Genomic DNA, 24,417 nt, shown 5'->3' with positions numbered 1-24,417 from the left:
GCTCAAAAGCATGTAACTACAGCTCTGCTTTTAGATAGAAATCATTTTAGAACTGTCTTTGAGAAACTATATTTCATTCTCCCTCAACACATCACAGACATTTTTAATAAAAAAAAAAAATACAATATACATTTAGGGCAGCACGGTGGCGCAGCAGGTAGTGTCGCAGTCACACAGCTCCAGGGGCCTGGAGGTTGTGGGTTTGATTCCAGCTCCGGGTGACTGTCTGTGAGGAGTTGGTGTGTTCTCCCCGTGTCCATGTGGGTTTCCTCCGGGTGCTCCGGTTTCCTCCCACAGTCCAAAAACACACGTTGCAGGTGGATTGGCGACTCGAAAGTGTCCGTAGGTGTGAGTGAATGTGTGTGTGTCTGTGTTGCCCTGTGAAGGACTGGCGTCCCCTCCAGGGTGTATTCCCGCCTTGCGCCCAATGATTCCAGGTAGGCTCTGGACCCCCCGCGACCCTAAATTGGATAAGCGGTTACAGATAATGGATAGATGGATGTATATATTCAGTTAATAGTTGCTCACAACTTAGTTTTGTTTTTCAGCCTGTATATTTTGTAAAAGGCAGCAGCTACTTGTGGCTTTGCTTAATCTGTACCTCATAAAAGAAATTTGTTTCTATGACGCAATTACCTATGACACCCCTGGCCTCTAGTGACAACCCTGGGACTGTGTTTTGTAAAAGTTTTCTTTTTGTCATGAAATATTAGGATGCACAAAAGGAAAAGGCAGGGGAAAACAGACTCCTTTTTGCAGCAAACCCAAGTAAGTGGAGATGACAGTTTGCTACCACAGGCTTGCAATTTGTAACCCCTCGAGTGTGTCCGCTTCGTGGTTTTCACTCAAAGATCGGGGAGACTTGGGACCATGCAGCAATTTATTAACCTGGCACAAACAATAAAAAGTTGGGACACAAGGCAGCATAGGTTAAAATAGTATGGGAAGAGAACGAATATTAGCTATCCTCATGTGTGATTTCAAAATGTAGACAAAAACACAGTATTTCCATACTGTAGTCCTAAATGTACATAAAATATAGAAGTTCCGGAAAGTTATAATTGGTTGTGATTGTAATTATAATTTGGGATTTTAACTTCCCCATCCCAGAACACCCCCACTTTTGAAAAGCTTGATAACCCCCTGATGCTCTCTGCAGATTGCATCAGGACCAATTAATTGGTGACAGAAAAAATCCAGGGACTAGTTTGAAAAGATGTGTTTTCATACAACTGGACACTGAGAAAATACTGTGCATTTTTTTGACAATAGTAATTGCAAAGCTGTAAGACACTGTACAGAGTATAATATACATCAAGTTGCATGTCCATATGTTCAAAATTAGAAAAGATAAATTTGTGTTCTAAAAGCCTGTCAAACACCTTCTGAATGTTAATTGGCTGATGTCATTAACTGTATTTGTGTGACTTTGTGTGACATCACCCTTTGCTATAACACCACCATCAAACTTTTCTGGATGAGCCTGAGCAGCAAGAGAGACTACTATCAGATGACCAAGTTTCATGTCTGTACAACATGTCTGGGCACTCTGTTTCAAAATAAGATAAATCGAGAAAAAAACCCTAACAAATCAATATTCACTGCTTGGACACCTAATAAAAAAACAAATACTGGCATGCTGCATTTTTTTGTTCTGACTAACTGGCAAATCTGCATCAGTCCAAATCTCCCCCCAACAAATTTCTCAAAGATGCCATAGATCATGCACAAGCTTCAGTCATTGTGTTATTTCACTCGTGTTTTTGTTTTAGTGTGCCATGGCACTTTTCCACTTCATGGAACCTACTCGACTCAACTCTTTTGCTTTTCCACTAGCCAAATCTGGTACCTGGTCCCTGTAACTGGGTACTTTTTGTCCCTGCACCTGGTATGAAGCAAGTTGAGTAGGTACTATATGTGACATGTAAAGCTTGCTGAACAACGATTGGCCAGAAAGACCTGTCAATTACCACAAAATGCAGACCTCCAGCACAAACTAGCTGCTCGTAAAATTCTTGTCACATTTGTTTTTATCTTACTCACAACAGCAGCTTGTAAAATTATGGATAGATGAAAAACTCCAGCAAGACACTGCAACAAGAAAAACTCTGTGAGAACTGGGGCTGTGTGCAGATTTAAAAAAACATTTTTTGATGTTTTTTTTGATAAACACAATTACCAAACAGCTCCTAACATTACTGTCACTGTTGTGGTTTTCAAAGCTTGTGATTCCTGTTAGGTTTTGAGACGTCACCACCTACCACCGATCATGGGGTAAATAAAGTCCGTTTCTCACGTGCAAACTCCACATATGTCTGGCTGGCGGTTTTCACCTTCATTCTAAAATTTTGGCGGTAAGCTTCAGGCACAAGCTCATATGCATGTAAAATCCTCCAATAAAACGAGTTCCTGTAACTGTTCAAAACTGGTAACATTAGAGGCACTAAACCACTTTTCAAATAAAGTCCGTTTCTCACGTGCAAACTCCACATATGTCTGGCTGGCTGTTTTCACCTTCATTCTAAAATTTTGGCAGGGGGAGCTTCTGCTTTTCTTGTTGTCTGTCTGGCTGTTTTTTTTTTGGTGGGGGTGAACTTCTATGGTTTGAGGCTTCAGTATGGATGTGGCTGATTTTGTTAGGTCTCCTTCTCGTGGGAAATTGGATACTTACCGTAGAAAGGATCTAATCTCGATTGCTGAGGCTTATCAGGTGTTTGTTCCTCATCATGGTAAGAGGGAGGAGATTAAAACTGGTTTACTTGAGCAATTGGTTGCTTTAAAGGTGTTGCCAGATGGAGAGGTGGCAGTCAGTGCGCAGGTTGCAGGTGAGGGTGCAGGTGCTTTCTCACTGGTTGTGGAGGAGTCCACTGTCAGTGTGGTATCGCCTAGTGCGGGATCAAAACCTTCTGATCCTCTGATAGCAGTGCGCCTTAAGGAGTTGGAATTAGAGACACGACGGCAGGAGTGTGAGATACAAGTACTGAAGGTGAGGGCTCTGGAGATTGAAGCTGAGAAGGCTCTGAGGTTATACCAGTTGCAGACTGGGCCTTCAGGTGCAGGTACTGCAACTGGTGACCCTTTGCTACTACCGCTGGGTGCTTCCTCAGAGACTACCGAAAGGAGAGCTTCTGGCCGTTTCCATTCTTCCTGGTCCTACTTCTACTCCTTCTGGCCCTGCTTCCACACCTTCTACACTGTTTATTCCTTTGCCAGCTGCTGCTCATTCTTCTGTGTCATCCCCGGAACCGGTGGCTGCATTTGATGTAGGTAAGCATATAAAGTTAGTACCTCATTTTAGAGAATCAGATGTGGATTCTTATTTTCCTGCTTTTGAACGAATTGCCTCTGTTTTGCATTGGCCTAAGGAAGTCTGGCCTCTGTTGTTGCAATGCAAGCTGGAGGGAAAAGCTCAAGAGGTATGTGCAGCATTATCTTTAAGTCAGAGTTTGGATTATGAGGTAGTGAAAAGCAGTATTTTACATGCATATGAGCTTGTGCCTGAAGCTTACCGCCAAAATTTTAGAATGAAAGTGAAAACCGCCAGCCAGACATATGTGGAGTTTGCACGTGAGAAACGGACTTTATTTGAAAAGTGGTGTAGTGCCTCTAATGTTACCAGTTTTGAACAGTTACAGGAACTCATTTTATTGGAGGATTTTAAAAATGCTGTTCATGAAAATATTGTGGTTCATCTAAATGAGAAGAAAGTTCTTTCTCTAGCAGATGCAGCGGTGTATGCAGATGAGTTTGTGTTGACTCATAAAACTGTTTTTACATCGCCAGTACGGTCTGACCGTGTGGTAAGAAAGGATTGCGCATTACCACATGCTGCGTTTGTTGCTCCAGTAAAATGTGAGGTACCACCTAAAGTGTTTCAAAAGGGTCATAATGATGGTGAGACACGTGTTTGTTTCTTTTGTTGTAAACCTGGACATTTGATTGCTGAGTGTAAAGCCTGGCAAAAGAAAAGAAACAAACAGTATCTCAAAAGTGTGGGTCTGGCACAATCGGATGCCTTGTCATCTTTGCAAAGTTCCAAACCTTGCCTGGATGATGGGTATAAGCCTTTTTTATTGAATGGGTGGGTTTCAATTCTAGAGCAGGATCATGATTTACATCCCGTTAAAATATTACGAGATACAGGGGCTGCTCAGTCGTTTATTTTAGAAAGTGTGTTGCCCTTCTCCGAAAAGACGTTTTGTGGGTCTTCTGTTTTGGTACAGGGTATTGAGATGGGTCATCTGCAAGTTCCCTTGCACACGATTTATTTGAAATCTGGGTTAGTTAAAGGTCTTGTAAAGGTTGCTTTGCGAGATAGGTTGCCAGTTGCAGGTGTCTCCCTCATTCTTGGGAACGATTTGGCTGGAGGAAAAGTGTTTCCTTTGCCAGAAGTGAGTGTGATGCCTGAAACTGGTGACATCGATCCAAAAATTTTATCTTTGTTCCCTGGTTGTGTGCTAATAAGGGCTCAAGCTCGTAAAATTCCAGAGGTACCCCTTTTAGGGACATTTATGGCACCTCAAGGTCCACCAGTAGTGAAGGAGACAAAAGCAAGTGGTGACAAAAAAATTTTTGGGGAAGTGATTATGACAGGGTTAAAAATTGGGAGAAAGCAGCTGATTGAAGCTCAGCAAGGTGATGCATCTTTAGCCTTGTGTTTTGCTAAAACTGTTCCGGAGGGGGATATAAATAAATCTGCGGTTGCTTATTATGTGAGTGAGGGAATTTTGAAACGAAAGTGGACACCTACAGGAACCTCTGATTTGGGTTGGAACACTATCCATCAGATTGTCATTCCAGAGGCTTATAGAGGTCCTGTTTTGAGCCTAGCACATGAGAATGCATTTTCTGGTCATTTAGGAGTTACTAAGACTTATGACCGTATTTTGAGACATTTCTTTTGGCCAGGACTCAAGAGTGATGTTTCAAATTTCTGTCGTTCTTGTCATGTATGCCAACTAGTAGGTAAACCTAATCAGTCAATTCCATTAGCTCCCCTTCATCCAATACCGGTTATGGGGGAGCCTTTTGAGAAAATCATTCTGGATTGTGTGGGTCCATTGCCAAGGACAAGGGCAGGGCATGAATATTTGTTGACAATAATGTGCTCTGCTACTCGTTATCCTGAGGCTATTCCCTTACGCACCATCAGCTCTAAGGCAGTTGTTAAGGCTTTGGTGAAATTCTGCTCTACATTTGGGTTGCCCAAGGTTATTCAAACAGATCAGGGTTCCAATTTCATCTCTAAGATTTTTTCTCAAGTTATTAATGAGATGTCAATTAAACATCAAGTAGCTAGTGCCTATCACCCAGAATCACAAGGGGCATTGGAGCGATTTCACCAAACGTTAAAATCTATGCTGCGCAAATACTGCTTTGAATCAGGACGTGATTGGGATGAGGGAGTCCCTTTTCTTTTGTTTGCTTTACGGGAGGTAGTTCAGGAATCTCTTGGATTTAGTCCTGCACAGTTGGTGTTCGCACATACAGTTCGGGGACCACTTAGAATGCTCCATGAGCAATTGAGTGCTGAGCAGTTGTCAGAAAAACAAAATGTGTTGGAGTATGTGAGTGCGTTTCGTGAACGTCTGCATAACGCTTGTAAAATAGCTATGGCTTCATTAACTGCTGCTCAAGTTAAAATGAAACGTCGTTTTGACAAAAGAGCAAGGTGTCGTGAATTTCTTCCTGGAGATAAAGTTTTAGTATTTCTGCCTATCTCTGGTTCAGCCTTACAGGCTAAATTTTCTGGTCCCTACGTAATTGAATCCAAACTTAGTGAAACAGATTAAGTGGTTAAAACCCCTGACCGGAAAAGGAAAAGTCGCGTCTGCCATATCAATATGTTAAAGGCCTATGTGTGTCGTGGTCCTGTGGGAAGTTGTGAAGTGTTGCCCACTGCTAAACCCACTACTGCTGCTGCTATTCCGTTTGTATATAACCCTGAAGAAGATGGGTTAACATTGCGTAGTGTACCTTTTGTGCCTGCACGTTTATCCAATTCAGAGATTTTAGCTGATTTACCATCACACTTAATGCATTTATCTGAGAGTGATCGTGAGGATGTGATAAGTCTTATTCAGGGTCACTTATCTTTGTTTTCAGATATTCCATCTCAGACGTCCCTTGTGCATCATGACATAGATGTTGATAATCACAGACCCATTAAACAAAATGCGTATCGGGTTAATCCAGCTAAAAGGAGTTTGATGCAAAAGGAAGTAGAATATTTGATGGACACAGGGTTTGCTGTTCCCAGCACAAGTTCTTGGAGTTCTCCATGTATAGTGGTGCCAAAACCTGACGGGTCAGTGCGTTTTTGTACAGATTACCGGAGAATTAATTCTATTACTACACCTGATTCGTTTCCACTTCCTAGAATGGAGGACTGTATTGATAGAGTTGGATCTGCAAAATTTGTTACAAAACTAGATTTAATAAAATGTTACTGGCAAGTGCCATTAACCCAGCGTGCTTCTGACATTTCTGCTTTTGTAACTCCTAATAGTTTTCTACATTATACAGTTCTTCCTTTTTGGGCTTAGAAATGCTCCTGCTACTTTTCAACGTTTGATGAATCGTGTGTTGGTTGGTATAACTAATTACTCTTCTAGAAGTGTTCAGCCAGTTCCTGGTGCTTTGTCACGTGTTTAATTTTATACAGTTCAAACATAGTTTGATTCTGTAGGGTGGGGGTGTTACGTCTAGTGACTTATTTGTGTTGTTTCTCTACTCTGAGTAAATGCCACAGGTGCTGCTGATTTGCTGCTGGAACCGTGCTCTGGTTGGCTGACAAATTTAAGGTGGAACAGATATAAAGCCCTGCTGGATGACGGAATGAAGCTCCTCCTTTTCCTCCTTGTCATTGCTTCTTCCTGCCAGACGAAGGCTTGTGTATGTTAATCTGTGAACATGCTATTGTTTGTGATTCAGCTCATGCTATTGTGTGTGAGTCAGCTGTCTAATGTGGTGTTAACCTCATAGTTATCCTACTCATTTGGAAGCTGTAGGGGGTGTAGCCTTATTTCTTTTCATTAAAGGGGTTGAATTGCATTCTGTTTATGTTAGGGAGTTAGGTAATGTTTTTGTATTTTCTTTCTTTATTGATTTGGGTAGGTAAGTTATATATGTTGGGTGGAATGGGATTTGTTTATTTTACGCTTAGACCACTCCTGAAGTTTTGCTTCCATTATCATCTTGGAGTAAATAAAACATTTGGAGACTGAAGTCTGGTGAACCTGTGTAGTTTCCTTGGTCTGGTTGGATTGAAGTGTGAGGAGTTGGGGGAGACATATATACTTTTTTTTTTTTCTTTTTACTTTATGTTGCGGCCTACCTAGACAGGCTGTAACACTGTGCTAGTGGAAAGCATTCAGGGGAAAGCCTGTCCAGCCGTGCCAAATTAAGTTGAGCCAATGCCATGCAGTGTAAAAGCACCATAAGAAACTACACACACAGGCACATATTTTTTATTTCATAATTTTCCTCCTGCTTACAGGGTAAATAATCTGATCCTGCTTTCCATGGGCTTTTAGTGTAATTCTTGGATGTTAATGTTGAGTATCTGTCTAAACTATTTTACTAATTTGGCCCATTTTAGATAATGAGTGTGGTACTCATGTAGGGCGTTGTATTTCAAAAATAATTTTTTTGTAAGTTTTGTAAGTCAGCTGTAAGTTTTACATTTTCCAGTGGAAGCAGTGTAATGTCTGATTGCAGTGTTTTTACCTTTATTATCTGTGATGTGCTCTATGTATGGAGTATGGCGTTATTTTAGACGCAGTCTGAGCTTCAACTGACTGACACAGAGGAACATGTGTGACATAAATATGACATGGATAAATACATCAGGAATCCATACTTATTTTCTTTAATATAAACATTCCAGTGAGGACAAAAGTGTTGAATTATTCAAACATCACTGTTCTTATTTCTGTGGTGTGTTTGAGTAAAGAGTAGGTACCCAATATGGCGGTTACTCAATACAGTGATAACACCTGCAAACCATTGGGGAACCCTACTTATACCACTACGTTATTCATTGCAATTATCCTGCTTATATGTCAGTCAAAAACTGGGAAAATGCGGTTGTACTTAAATGTTTGAAGAGTAGGGTATATGTAAAGCTGAATAAGCCTGATAGTGATTCATGCATTCAAAAGAGATTCAGCAACCTTCTGGAACATACTTTCATGTCCATAAAAGGCTTTACCAAGCCGACTGGAAAATGTTAGCCAACTTTTCACTCAGTACTTAGCAGAAAAGTTCTGTTTATATTAGTTAAACTTTAATATCTTGATTTACATGCATGCGCATACACACACTCACATACATTACTCTTCAGTTTTGGAACTTCTGTAAAATGTCTTGTTTTATGTGGGTTTGTATACGTATGAGTACAATTGTGAAAATTATAAAATTCCAATAAAACAAAAAACAACCCAAATTATTATTTTCTATATACACTTTGAAAAATATGTTAATTTGTGATATAAATATATGATAGTTAAGATGAAATGGCTCACCCATACTGAACTTAGACTTTGTGCATTTAGTCCTCTTCAAAACTTCAAACACCTACAAGAATAAACAATAATAATAATAATAATAAACATTAATTACAACATCACATAGAAAAACAGTGATATTATTTTATATGTTGTTAAATGAAGTCTGTATATATCTTACAATTGAACTTCTTGTTTTGCTGTCAAAAAAATTGTCTCTGTCGGACAGATCAAACCTGTAAATAAAAATTAGCTTGTGATTTAATTCATACTGGTAATTCAAGACTGATAATCTAAATCCAGCTAAAACGTTTGTTTTACATATATATATAAACTGATATATAAGATTAGTGGGTAGGGGCTAATGGACTCCCACTAAAGAAGTAGTAAACTAAATCAGCTGACCCTGTATAGACTATAAGAGTGAATCTTTAAATAGTAATGTTCAAGTATTTAGTGCAGAAGAGTTGCCTGTTACCACACTGCTTACACAGTAGGTTTGTAGATGTAAGGAGCTAAACACTTCTGAAACTCTCAAAGTAGTAAAAGTCAGCTCTCAATCACATGGTGACGATACAGACAAGATCAATGCATACGGTTCAGTTGATTCATAACTGTTCAAAATATGTCACTTAACAGGTGATGCTTTTCTCTGGAGAATGGATAAGAAAGGTGCTTGATATTCTCTATTCTGTTTTCTTCCACATTTGGGTGAAGTGGATCTGTAACTTTGCTGATGAATGTGTTGATTTTCTCCATTATACTGCTGTTCTGCTTGACCTCATACACCTAAACAAATAAGAGAACATCTTAGAAGGCAACAAACAGCTGTAAAGGTTTAAGGTATATTTTAAAAAAAAATACTTTTTTGGTTGGCATTTTCAACTTCATGAATTCTGCTTCACGGCAAAGAACGTTCCATGGAGCATGGATCTTTACAAAGCCAATGCCTGACGTCTTCACCTGGAGCACAGTACAAAAACAACAGTTTGACACCAATCTATGTAATCTTAATGCAAATAACTAGAGACAGAAATATTGGGTTGTAGAATTTGCAGTTGTAGAATGAAGTCTCACATGTTTCAGTACATTTGAAGACTGAGAAAACAGTAGTTGAGGATTTTTATCCTCTCCCACAAGTACAACATAACACCTTAACGTTATGTGAAGGTGTAACGTTATAAAATAACGTTACATCTTCACATATTCTATATTGCAATTGCACTATATATATTATAATTTCTTTATTTAAGTTTAAGTACTGTGTATTTTGCTAAGTCCTGACCATGTGAAACAATATGGGATGTATGCACAAAGTATTTTGGAGTACTTTGTAGCTGCAGGCAGTGACCTATATGGATCTCAATTTTTGATATACGTGTATTCTTTGCTACATATAGCAACTGATGCAATCATTCATGATTCTCTGGATAACTGTTGTGGATTTCCTTTTGAGAACTACATGCAGACTGAAGAAAATGGTTAGATCCCATAAAAACCCACTGGTGCAGATTGCAAAAAGAATTTGGGAGAGTGAGAAAGGAATGGCATTGCAAACCAAAAAAAGAGGAGACACATTCACTTGTCACACACCAGATAATGCTTTTCTGTCAGTTGATGGACAGTGTTGTGAAATTGTTGATGACACTAAGAATGGATATTTGTGCCGCATTTATAGGCAACCAATGCCAATGTTTGTGGAGCCATGTGATTCAACATTCATTGGAGCATATACATTTCACAGTGGAGACATGACCATAAGGATGTTGCCAAAAAATAAAATGAAAAAGGCAATCAAAATTCACAGAAGAAATCACATTTTATACCTTACCCTTCTTCATAAGGAGCGAATTAATGAACTGTATTTAGTAGCTAGAAGTCCCAGCGATAACAAAAACTATGTATATATGTAAACAAACAAACAAGGAATAAATAATGAATTCAATAATTCATTCATTATCTGTAAGCGCTTATCCAGTTCAGGGTCGCGGTGGGTCCAGAGCCTACCTGGAAACATTGGGCGCAAGAAAAGAAAAGAAACATTGGGCGCAGGAATACACCCTGGAGGGGGCGCCAGTCCTTCACAGGGCAATGCAGACACACACACACACACACACATTCACCCACACCTGCAAACACCCGGAGGAAACCCACGCAGACACGGGGAGAACACACCAAACTCCTCACAGACAGTCACAGGGAGCGGGAATCGAACCCACAACCTCCAGGCCCCTGGAGCTGTGTGACTGGGACACTACCTGCTGCGCCACTGTCCCGCCCTTAATTCAATAATTAGTAAAATGTAATTGTGAAATTTCATAGCCAAGAAAAATGTAATCTCATAATTATATTTGCTTGTCATTCAGCATCATTAACTAAAACAGCACAGGTTTTCAACTCCAAATCCTGAATCAGTTTACTGCTCCTGAATTCTAAAATGGCTAGACTAAACACTGGTAGGTAGTGCAAAACATAAATAATTATTTAAAATTCAGGACCAGAAACTGGATTCAAGGTTAAGTTGATGACATGTAATAGAATATCAGATAACCAACTTATATAAGTTGTTGTATATGTTAAAAGTATTTATTTAGTTCTTGAATTTGTACAAGAGCGAAGTGTTGCTGTCCCAGATTCCTGGGTGGAGAGAATATCTGAAGTAAGATTTTTATTTTAATATGCATGTAAGTCCTATACCATTATTATGTGGTTGGTACAGTTTGTTGTAGTTTTTAATAACAAAACCTATGACAATTGACCTATCCATACTGTGCCTATTTAGGCAATATGTACAAGTTTGTACACAGGTACGAACTTTACAGTATGCTGACAAAACCTAATTTCAATTAAAATACTGTTAAAGTTTAGAGCTTACAGTTTAAAATAACTAAGGTAGTTAATAATTTACATACTGAATTAGGAAAACATTCCTTGTATCTGCACTCATTATCCAGTTTAGCAGCTCCACTGAAAATACCAGAACACTTTGTAGTTCTTCAATTACAACTCTGCAGCACCAGATCAGCTACCGTCTTTGACCTTACATCTACATGGTGGACTATCGAGTTAGGAGTGTCTAATAGAGTGGACAGTGAGTGTAGATTTAAGGTAGGTAGTCACTAATCCAGTGATCATTCAATGTATAACACTAATATGAAATTAACAATACTCCTTACATTTTTAGACATGTGTATTTCAATTTACTATTTTCTTATTTCTTAAATTGGATTTTTGTCATCAGTCTCTAAGGCTTGTCCAGTGTTTCAAGAGTAGTAATAAAAGTATGTGACATCATCTTAGAAAGGCCGATAAATTTTATGGGTTCCTGTTCTGGCCTTAGAGTAGCCCTTGCATGCACATTATGATGTTTTCCTTTCAACTTCACTTATATGTTTAGGGACACTTTTGCTACTTTTAAATCATCAGGTGTGTACCAATTTCTGAAGGCTCATTGTAATCATTGTTAATTGTTTAGAAGCAAATATTTTAACTCTTGGGCACCAATTCTTTGTGAAGTTGATTATAAAACAACTCATGAGCTAATGAGAAAGGCAGAGAACACTTCTTGTTTAGAGGAGTCAGATGGGAGTGGGAAGAATCTAAGGGAAAAGAGGTCACCATTACGTTTTTGTGCTAGACCTCTGGCATTGAGGATGGTAAATATTTAATATATTAAGAATTTGGTGTTCAGTGTATCAGTAAATATTACATAACTGTGTGTGCTGCAGACGAAAGTTTCCAAGGGTCATAAATTTCAAGCTAGATCTCCACCTAGATTTTCTGACTTTCTTGCACAAACAAGATGTGCTCTCTACCAAGGTAAGACATTATTTATTTGATCAATATAAACATTGTTGTATGTCTGAATGCATTAATATATGTGTAATTTATATATTGCCTGTGTTAGATAAGGAAAGAGGGTTGGATATTGCAAGAAAACCAGCAAGTTTGCCGAATTGTGAGTTTTTGTTTTTGTTTTATAACAAAACAAGCACATATACATACAAACAATAATAGAAGGGAAAATCTGGCATGTTTAAATAAATGGAATAATGTAGACATTATTGTGTTACTTATAATGTCCGAGATTCCTGTGGTTGTGGGTAGAGAACAGGACATGGCCCAAAGTGAATTACAGAGAAAACATTTTGTTTTATTTCATGTGCTGCAAGTTTTACATGAAATCTCATTTCGTGTAAAATTTCTCGTTTACTTGACTAGTTTTAAGGCTTTATTTTGACTTTTATATTTATCAGAGAAGGATCTTAATACAATATTGGTAGCCAAAATGCTAATTTGATTTAAGCATTACTTCTTATATGCTTTATGATCATTGTACAACAGTACAACAAAGTTTGACCACTGCATTTAACCCATTCATAGCAGTGAACACACTGCGGTTTCAGATAATGAATGAATGAAGAAGAAGAAAGAAAAATAGTGACAAGGTCATTAATTCACTGACATAAAATTTATTCATAATTACATATTCTAATTAAATGCAGCAGAGAAAACTACACAGTTCTATAAGGGTTCTTTATTAAGGGTATAGAACCCTGAACAAACTAAGAACGTTTTGCATGATTAAAGTGTTCTTTGCATCATGAAGGGGTTCTTCAGATTGATGGAGAATGTGGTATAGATGGTTCTTTTCAGAAAAGTAATCTTCTATTGTTACGATGTCAAGCTTGTAACAATAGAAGAACCATTTTCGGTGCCATACAGAACTATTCTCTAAAAAGGTACTATACAGAAACCTTCTTTTAAAGCAAAGAACCCTTTAAGCTTTAATCTGTAAAAGTTTTTTTGATTGATCATTGTTCTACAGGGTGGGCCATTTATATGGATACACCTTAATAAAATGGGAATGGTTGGTGATATTAACTTCCTGTTTGTGGCACATTAGTATATGGGAGGGGGAAAACTTTTCAAGATGGGTGGTGACCATCGTGGCCCATATACTAATGTGCCACAAACAGGAAGTTAATATCACCAACCATTCCCATTTTATTAAGGTGTATCCATATAAATGGCCCACCCTGTATGTAGGTTGTAGTGTGCGTTCAATAAATCGTGCTCGCATGTAATACCTCAGCGCGCAGAAACCTTCTTGCTCACTCAAAATATCTGCCTGCGTAGAATTGTGGCAAAAGTAACACCATAACACTATAACCTGCTTCATACAAAACAAACTAATTTAAAGGAACTCTTGCAAATCAGGAAGAAGTCCACAGGCATTTATCCTTCTATGAGAGATTACAGAGAGTCAAATGGCACAGAAATCATAGAAGGAGCTCATATCATGGATGAACACCTTTACCTCCCATGCAGATTCCTCCGCTTTTAGCTGTGCAGGACTGCAGAATCATGCCGTGAATGTACAGTACTGTGCAAATTATATATATATATATATATACACACACACACACACACAAAATAGGATATTTTTGTCTAAAAGTATGTGTGGTATGTGAGTGAGTGTGAAGCAAATGTTTAAGTATTATAACCTCAAATAAAACTGCCTTGCCACAAGGAGAGATGCTAATGGTTAATGGTTATATCAACACATTAACACACAGAATGGCACTAATAACGTTATTTGATGATATTTGTATTTGATCATAATATCTTACTGCTCAGATAATAACTTCTTAACCTATTATTCTCGGGTGCCTAAAAACTTGGCACAGTACAATATAACTCACTAATATATATATATATATATATATATATATATATATATATATATATATATATATATATATATATATATATATAATATGCCTCACTATACTTGCTATTCTATACTATAAAGTGCAGATTTGAATTCACTTCAGTAAAATTGATTTCCGCTCAGAACATTTGTTTTATTTTGCTTTTCTCTAGAGATTTTTTAAGTTTTAGGGAATGTCCATTTCCTCGTACATTATGCACAGTTTGCTCTTGTTTTTTACAAATGTTTCATGAATGAGGCCCAATGAAAAGCACTTTGCTGGATACAGTCTCAATAATTTAGTTTGTTAAGGAAGTGCCACTGTACTCAGGTGCAACTCTACCGGATCTGAGATACAAAGACAGGTCAATTTTTGACACAAGCTCCTTCCATGAGTTTTGGGCCATTTGACTCTCTCTATAGCCTCTTATAGAGGGATAAATACCTGGGGATGTGTTCACCAAGACCAAGAGCTCCTTCAAGTGTGTTTGATTTGTGTGAGTTATGGTAAAATACCAGAGGTGCACAACTCACTGGGTTTGTATCATTCTGACACATACTTGCACTAGTTACTGTGTCTCAGGTATAACATGAAATTTCCTGGGATGACTGAGGGCTTGAACATTCCTGTTTTAAAAGTTCCAGTGTCCAAGGAGCCAAACACTGGCAGCTCCTGCACAAGTTGGGGAACATCACAGGATCTGCTGAACTACTTCTCAAAGATGGTTTCAAAATGTTGTACAAATATAAAAGAATCAATCTCGACAGTAAAATGACCAGCGAGACATCACTCAGATAATAAACCATAAACTGGTATCCTCTCCCAAGATGTTAAAGTTTTCTTTACTGAGCACAGGTTACACACCCTAAAACTTTTTTATTGAAATATTGCACATTAAATAATTGTCTGATCACATGAGTAACAAATTGATCTAGCAAATAATTGTGTTTTTAATTACTGGAAGTTGTTTAAAGTTCAGTCATGTCAGATGATACTTTAAGTGTCTTTCAGACATTTTGCACATTTCAGGAGCAGGTGTAAATTGTTCATACCTACGAATATTTTGTTGAATCCATGTATTTATGAAAAAAAAAAAGATTAACACACAATTTACATGCAAAATCATTCTGCATGCGTTTCATGAATGAGGCCTACTGTGTATCTACTATGTGTACCTAAATTATGTGTATAGATGGCACAAATGTATGTTTTCATAAATCAGAAAACCCATAATTCATAGCTTGCCGTCACACAAATTGTTGAGACAATAGAGGAAAATCACCCTGCCAATGCCTCAAATGAGCCACTTGAAAAGAGTACACATGCAGATGCCAGAAATCTGATAATGAGCTGTCTTGGTGGCTTATTTGACAAAATCCTAGAGCAGTATAAACAAGTATCAAGCCAAATAAGCATGAGTGCTACAGATGAGGTCCACACACATCGTTCTGAGCCACAGTGTCTCGATCAAGCAATCCACTGGAGTGCTAGCCAGACCTGATTTCATTCACTGGCTACCCTAGCAGCCAGTTTCCACCAGTGCCCAATCCTAAGAGTGAAAGACTTTTCAGTGCAGCCTCACTTATTGTAAATGAACAGCAGAACAAGATGCTTTCAGAAAATGCAAAAAAGTTGCTTTTTATTAAAATAAAAAGCTTAAATTTGTGCTAAAATTGGCATATGTCAGCAGAAATCGTATGATCTGATTTTTATTTTATTTTTTTTCCTTTACTGGATAAGCAGTTACATACTACGAATGAATGTTCACTTAACTTGATTCAAACTCAATTGTTAGATTTTTTTTAAATTTTAAACTAGTAAAAAGCCATTAAATGATACTTGGTACCATTGAAACAGATGTTTAATGGAATGTTTAAATAGGCATATTCTTTGTTTCAGATGGTGGTATATTTTATTTTTTAATTTAGTTAGTGTCTGAAATTAAAGTTGAGATCAACAAATTAAATTGTTAAGTTTTGTACATATCAACAAGTACTTGAATGTCAAATTGCTGCAAGTACTATTTGTTTCTAAACTATGGCACTGTTTTTTCACTGCTCTGAAATGTAAATTAACAATTAAAATGCTGTTAGTAAGTCAAACTTAGATTATGCCTTTTATTTGTACTGCACTGTTGCAATATTTATTTTTCATGGCTCTGAAACTTTAAATTATTTTATGCTGGTCATTCACTCAACACTGCTTTAACAAAACAAAAATCTATAAAGAAGTAAAACAATATAAATATTCAGGTTTATAGGCACCTATCTAGTAGTTAAGTTAGATAGAGTTGGTAAAAGTACTTGGTATCAGAAGGGAAAAAGTGGTGTCAATTCATCCCAAATAATATTATATACAACAAACAAACAGATGTCAATCCAGAATTACTGTTCATCCACTGTGTTTAACAGCCAGTTTTCCAATGTTTGTTAAATTAACCAAACCAAAAGAAAATTTTGCACTATAATTTAGAAAGGCAGTTGAAAAAATACCAGTTCAATGTTCAAAACCACTGCTTGAAACATCTTGAAGCAGCCTTGAGGACGACTGGCTTTTGTAAAACTCTCCAGTTTACAGAAAAAAGAGGAAGGGTTTCTGTATCCTTTGAACTCAAATACTGTTCCATGTTATCCTAGACTAAAAAAAGAATATGTGTAAAAGATTAGATATCTTTAAATAAATAAATAAATAAATAAATAAAAACTGAAAAAGTATGTCATGGCTACTGTGCAATTATTCTGCAAGTAGTGGATATACATGGAAACAGTATGCAAATTCATGGCTTCATGTGTTCATTGCCACAAGCATGACCAGCATTCATACTCAGAAGTTAATACCTCACAACTTACACAAGTGTAAGCAAACCGTCCATACGTGAGGTAACACAGCACCATAATCAATTTACCCACTGCTGCTGATATTTTATTACCAACTTTACACCAGTAAATGATGTCCCAGCTTATTCCACAGTTGATGGATAAACTGGGGGTGAGTGGAGCTGCTGCAGTGTCTAAGATTAAACTAATTATGTGATTTATGTGATGATTTTATAATATTTAAGTTTATATTCTATTCTATATATATATATATATATATATAATCTATATTATTGAATGCCTTCTATAATTTACATTGCTTTATATTTAATTCAAATATTTTATATAATTGTTTATAAATATAGTTTTAGTTGAACTTATTTGTTATAGAACCCGTTCTGTCTCTCTAGCTGAATCTCAAATCACTCTCTTCTCTTTATGTAATGCACTGCGTAATTTTAAACGTACACATTGTGCATCCACACTGTTTATTCATTAATGAATTGTCTGAACCACTTGATCCAGGTCAGGTCACCCACCCAGAATCACTGGGCGCAAGGCAATGGACACACCCTGGAGAGGCCACACTGTTTATAATGTTTAAATTTAGAATTCAGATTAGGGTACACATACTCGATATAAAGTGTGCTACTTATCTGCAGAAACAAAGAGACAAACATTTTGGGTAACAGACAGAGTAAGAAATAAGCCAACAAAACTACCCAATTAACTTAACCTAGTGGTTGAACTGGAAAAAATATCTTTTTAGCAGATGTTTAGAGTGCTGAGTGCATTTTGGTGCTGTCTCCTTAAGAAAACACAATGCAAATAATCTTCGTCTTCTGGCCACATGCAAATAAAGCATTAACATTAGAACGTAGGGATGGGCAGTATCCACATTTTTCATACCGTCTCAAAATATCACGGTATACGGTAGTACCGCATGGTGTGTTCCCGCCTTGCGCCCAGTGATTCCGGGTAGGCTCCGGCCCCACTGCGACCCTGAATAGGATAAGCGGTTTCAGACAATGAATGAATGAGTGAATGGTATTACCGTGGGGAGGGGATGCTGTCAGGCTGCGCTGAGCCTTATATCTATGAGCACAAAGTCAAGTGAATTTAGCTAAACACAGCCCAACAGTGCACACCGACACGTGTTGATGAAAAAAGCCCGTTTCTGAGAGAGAGCAGATTACAGCAACTTGTGCTGAAGGAACAAAAAAGTTGCACTTGTGGTTTAGCACAAAGAAGATCACAGAAGATTTTTCTGAGGCACAACACACATATTTAGAGGATACAGCCATATACCTGTGAGCACAAAGTCCAGTGAAAGATTTTCTGAGAATTTTGTTTTTTTACAGCTTTCTTCCTCTTCTGGGCTTGTGCTTTTCTCCACCCGTTTTCAGACCATGACATCAGCAGTCATTGAGCTCCCACAGCGTCCCTTCCCTGTGGCTCTCTTAAATGTATGGAATTAGATTTGTGCCAAAAAGGATCGCACAAAAAAAAAATCTCAAACGTAAAACTTATAACTTGCAAACAAAACATCCAGCTCTGACCTTTGTGGTCCATGAGTTTTGTGCGTGACCTCTGAGTTTTCTGCGCGTGCTCTCTGAGTTTTGTTCGCCAGCTGCACGAGCTCTGTGCGCGTGCTCTCTGAGTTTTGTGCGCCTGATCCCTGAGTTTTGCGAGCAGTTTTGGCACAAAGCTCTCGCGTGGGCGGGACTTCTCAGGGGTGCCTTCCCATTGGCTAATGAGTTTTTGAGTGACAACTCAGTGCCCCGAACGTTGTTCACGATTCTGAATGCAGCAAGCGTGTGTATTCGGCTTTGGGATTCCGCGTTTGCAGAATATAACGCATATGAACATTTACGTTGCTGAATAGCTCTGATATTTAATTAATTTCCTCTTTAATTAATTTCCTCTTTCATAATATTTAAACAGATAGTTCTTTTTGCTTGAACTGTATACTGTTAGAACAATTTGACTTCTTGTTTATCAATATTAGTATTTATAATCATCGTTATTATTAATAATTCATTATTGTTAATAATGATTAATGATTTATTAATCATTCACATTTCCTCTCAAAATCCAAAAATGACAGTGGACTTTGCAGAACTTTGATACAACTTTATTAAAGTTGTTTAATTATTCATTAAAGGAGCAGGAACACTCTTGTCTGTGATGTTTCTCTTTTCTCTGAGACCTCCTGTAACAAAATGCACATTTGGCATTTGTTAAAAATAGATTAACTGTGATCTTCAATATAAAATTTGGGCATTTAAACCATCTAACAGCGATTGTGGGAAAGGGAAGACTCACTACTTCAGTACACAATAGGTTTCTGAACAGAGTCTCAGGCACTCATGAATAATAATTTACAAATAAACAAATGCTCATTTATTCTGTTTCATCCTGAGCAAACAGACATCGGTGTGCATTTACCTCGGATCAGTATCTGGTAACGAGTGACAAACAGGTTTATACTCACAGTAAAATCTTAATGTTTCATTTTAGACAGAACATTACCTCAATATATACATTGATTGTCGGAGCTTCCAGGTATTCCATCGTTTTAAAACAGTAAAGTACAAAGAGAATTCGTTTTTGTGTAAAATTACTAACTCTTTAATGTTGAAATTGTTCCTGTCTCTCCGCTGCTGAGCTGCAACAAATGCCTTGGGCACTGAGTTGTCACTCAAAAATTCATTAGCCAATGGAAAGGCACCCCTGGGAAGTCCCGCCCACGCGAGAGCTTTGTGCCAAAACTGCTCCCCCAAGTACATATCTCTGCAGGCCGGAGGCCCGCAAGTGGGCGGAAACCAACAAGTGGGCGGAAACCAGCAAGTGGGAGGGGCGTACGCAGCAAGTGGGTAGAAACCAGCAAGTGGGGGATCTAGATGTTTTGTGGGAAGGCGAATGTAGGAAAAGCAGCCTTTGTGATTTGAAAAAAGGGCATAGCTTATCTCCAACAGAACTAGGTACCCTCTACTAGTTGTAGTTTAAAATATTACGTTTCAGTGAAAACGAAATACATAGCACTCCTGATATTTTAGTTATATATTTTTGGCAATCAGATTATGGGGTGAACTGCAAACTTATGAGATTCATTAGGTCTCTCGTGTCTACAATCATTATTTTAATTTGATTACAGAACTATAGGACTGTATTATTTGTTTTGTACTCAGCACAGTATTGGATTATAATCAGTTTAAATGTGTAAACCCTTAAGTAACACTATAGAAAATGGCCCACTGTTCAAATAAATAATTAAAGCAGCTCCTTTCCGTTAATGAACATGAGAGAAATGGTGCTAATAATTTGCAAATAACCATAATATTCAGCAAACCTACCATGAGCACTCAGTCATAGTGGGTGTATATGACAATATAGTCAGTGCATGTAGCTATAAGTGAGGTGAACTTAATAAGATGGAAATTCACTGTAATGTAGTTATTGTTTAATGAATTCCAAGATAGTGGTGCAACCTTTCAGGAAATTTGGCTCAATTAAGAATATAAACAGACATTCAGAGAAGTTCACTGTACTTCATTTAGTTCCTTTGCGTGGTTTTAAATGATTCTTTATAGAAGTATGTTCTAGTTGTAGAGTGTTATATATTACTCTTTGTGTTCAGATGATCACATATGCTTTGATTTGGCATCAGAACCAGGTCCTGGAATAACTTCTAACAAAATTAGTTGAATCAAGTTTGTTTGAACAGGTAGAATAGGATCAGAATTGGATAACACTGGATTAGACTGTCAGAAAGACTCGCTTTATTATTACCTGGATTGTGCATGTGAATTTGTAGAAGGACTATCATTCATTCATTCATTGTCTGAAACTGCTTATCTAATTCAACTCCTCACAGACCGTCACATGGAGTGTGGCTCAAACCCACAACCTGGAGCTGTGTGACTGCAACTCTACCTGCCACACTACCACGCCGCCCGAAGGGCTATCCATTTATTTTAATATAGTTCATTTATTCAGTTTAATTTATTTCAGAAATACACCATATGTACAAATATTTGAGGACAAATTTGTAATGAATATATTCTACATTAAGTTGCAACCGTTACTAACACAGATGTGCAAACGTGCACACACTGCCTCTCCAATCCCTGTACAGAAATACTGACAAAAGAATTGGATTCTCTGGAGTAGAGAAACATGAATCTAATGCCAGGCGAAGAATATATAGCACCCCAGCACTGAGCTGTGCTGATGAACCCATATTTACTTACATGTCTCTTGTTAGGAAGTGAGTAGTAGGATATATGTAAGCAAACATTATCATTCTCAGCACATGTAGTCTCAGTTAAATGGTTATTCTCTTTATTTATTGCAAGATTATTTATCACAAATTAAGCCAACCACAAACAAGTCTGTAAATCACATGATGCTGAAAATGTACTCCATATAATGTACTCAATGTTTACAAGGTACAATATTAATACTGAAAACAAAACAGTTATTACATGGTCATACAGCTGTACTACAAAATACACAATAATCTAACACAATATCCCAAAGAACTCACTGACATTCTCTTAAACTTCCAAACAATGCTCAAACAGAGCAATCTGAGCTGCATTAGTTATGGAAATTTGTTAGAAGAAAGAAAATAACTAGGATACCTATTTTGTGCAGGGCATTTTACGCAAAGCAGGACGTCACAGTTAAACAGACAGCCTAGGTTTCTAAAAGTATCAAACTATACACACTCTCTGAACTGTGGTGTATAAGGGGCCCTGCAGTTTAGTATCTGTGCCTTAAGAATTGAGGTGAGGGCCCAACAGTCCAGTTTCCACGCCTTAAAAATTCTGGGGTGAGGGGCATGGCGTAACCACAAACATCGCATTGACCCTGAGACCCTGCTCATCAACACAGGCTTTTAGAAATAGCTCCATATCAACCCTGTTTTTAAAAACAAATAAAAAGGGTTCTTTAGCCTCTGGGTCATCTCCAGAGCCTTTACGACAACTACATATCTCGAAGCCAGCGACGTGCTTGAGTCGCGCTTAAAATGTTCTTCCGCGCTCAGTTGGAGCTGTACGGCCCACTTGGAGTTGTACCACCCACTTGAAGCTGTACGGCCCACTTGGAGCTGTACCACCCACTGCCTCCACCCTTCTCAAACTGCTCGCAAAACTCAGGGATCAGGCGTACAGAACTCGTGCAGCTGGCGCACAAAACTCAGAGAGCAAGCGCAGAAAACTCAGAGCAGGCTCAGAACTCAGAGGTCACGCACAAAGTCATGGAGCACAAAGGTCAGAGCTGGATATTTTGTTTGCAAGTTATAAGTTTTATGTTTGAGATAAAAAATTTTGTGCAATTCTTTTTGGTGCAAATCTGATTTCATATAAATGCACATGAACATTTTATTCGACTTTTAAAAACACAACCGAAATTTGACACACCACACATGCCAAAAATACCACCCTCATTTTGAGCTACCGTCCACATTTTTAAATACCGTGGTATAAGGTATTATCGTTATACTGACTAATCCTATTAGAACGTTTATTCAATTTATTTACGTTTACTAGTAAAACTTCTGTAGTTGATATCTGACATTAGAATTATTGATAGTAAAACTGAGTTAGGAATTGTATCAGTGGTGTTAATTCAGGTTAAAACAGCTTGTACACCTCAATTACAAGACTGTGTACACGACTTTCTGACTGGGATATTGATTCTTGGTATTATTAAGATTATTTTTATATTTGAATTATATAATGTTACTAATATTAACTGCAAAAAAAAAAAATCGAATACCAATTTTGTCCAACATTTTCCACTTACTATCTCACTGCCAAATCTTACCAGCTGGCCAGTATTCTTTAAGGAATATTTAAATTAAAGCCTATGCTTAATCTTTGACAGAGGCCCTGAGCTTTAACCTAATATTTTATATAGATCAGGTATACAAATTTTTTTAAGCATTTTAGTGTAATGGAAACTTGTAATAGATATTTCAAACATATGCCCAGTTTGTCATTGTGTTAACTGACAAAATATTAAAATTGACAACTGGTCTTCTCCATTAAAAAAAAAAAAATCAAATTACAGTACAATCACAAATGCTAACATTTTTATATTGTCCACACCAAAACTCACACATACTTTGGGATACATTATTATCCCCAAGAACGGTACAAATCAATGTAAATTCTTTTCAGGCAGTTTTTTCGTGATGCAATTATGATAACTAAAGCAGAGGTGAATAAATTCTTCTCACTTACAATTTTCTAACTACTTTTGTTTGAAAAAAAATACATTTTCTAAAGACCCTGAGAATATTAAAATTTTGAATTTTAATTATTATTATACGTTACACAAAAGTTTTAAAACTTAGCTGTACACATGATATATAACTTCAGGGTCCTGGGGTTATGTGTTTAAGCCCCAATTCAAGTGACTATGAGGAATTTGGTGTGTTCTCCCCATGTCTGCGTGGGTATCCTCTGGGTGCTCCTGTTTCTTTTCACGGTCTAGGACCACACCCTGGTATGTGGACTGCCCATGAAAATGTGTCCAAAGCTGTGAATGTGTGATGGACTGGCTCTCCTGTCTCTTCTCCTACACACAGATTACGGGGTACTAAAACAAACAAACAAAAAAACACTCACCTCCTCATCCCTCTCCAGTTCCAGTCCCATATCCTGCAGGTTCTCCTCAAACTCCTGACGGCAGTAGTGCTTGTCATCCTCATGATGGTCAGTGCTAATTCCCACCAGCGGTTTGTGGCTCAGCTCTGGGTCCATCTCAGGGCCTGGCTCTGCGGAGCACGTTAGAGCTTTTGTGCGGTGCAGACTTCGGGTAAGAGGGTTGTCTGTGAAACGTGAAGAACATCTGTGGGCGCGAGAATTGCTTGGTTTCTGCACCTGGTACGTCAGAATGTAATCGACCCTACGCTCGCCATCCTGGAAATACAGACCGTGCCGACACTGAGAGGTTTCCTCTGGAGTCAGAGAGTTCAGCAACTGTGGAGATTAAGGAGGGTAAAGCATTACACATTGGTGGGAAAATTGTGTGTGTGTGTGTGTGTGTGCAGAATGGGTTGTGGTTACAGCAGGGCAAATCTACAGCCATTACTTAAACTTTCATGTTAGCTTGACAAGTTGCTAACATATACAATATGTTAATATAAATATTAATCTTAACAATACAAGTAGATAGTATACTGACAAATTTCAATGACATTTATTGTTTATAAGTAGGACACTTTAGGAAACACAGGATTTTTACAGGAAGGTGCTGAGCCAGCTTTAATTCCTGAGGAGGCTGGGGTCCTTTAACATCTGTAGAAAGCTACTGCAGATGTTATACCAGTCAATGATTGGCAGCTGCTTTTTTATGCTCTGGTGT

At 37.8% G+C, this 24,417-nt stretch overlaps 1 protein-coding gene across 1 annotated transcript in view; it reads right to left on the bottom strand.

Annotated features, from left to right (window-relative positions):
- Window positions 1–24,417, bottom strand: part of LOC136674116 (anoctamin-1-like) — a 307,702-nt gene that overhangs the window by 258,765 nt on the left and 24,520 nt on the right. The window contains exons 4-8 of the mRNA XM_066649985.1: window positions 23,679–24,032; window positions 9,372–9,470; window positions 9,145–9,296; window positions 8,689–8,743; window positions 8,526–8,577 (exon numbers count right to left, since the gene is read on the bottom strand). Coding sequence (XP_066506082.1) covers window positions 8,526–8,577; window positions 8,689–8,743; window positions 9,145–9,296; window positions 9,372–9,470; window positions 23,679–24,032 — 712 coding nt within the window. The remainder of the gene's footprint in view (window positions 1–8,525; window positions 8,578–8,688; window positions 8,744–9,144; window positions 9,297–9,371; window positions 9,471–23,678; window positions 24,033–24,417) is intronic.

The sequence above is a fragment of the Hoplias malabaricus genome, chromosome 17 (genome assembly GCF_029633855.1).
Source record: "Hoplias malabaricus isolate fHopMal1 chromosome 17, fHopMal1.hap1, whole genome shotgun sequence".
Taxonomy (NCBI): Eukaryota; Metazoa; Chordata; class Actinopteri; order Characiformes; family Erythrinidae; genus Hoplias; species Hoplias malabaricus.
The sequence above is the reverse complement of the archived record's forward strand: the minus strand, read 5'-3'. Positions and strand labels throughout refer to the sequence as shown.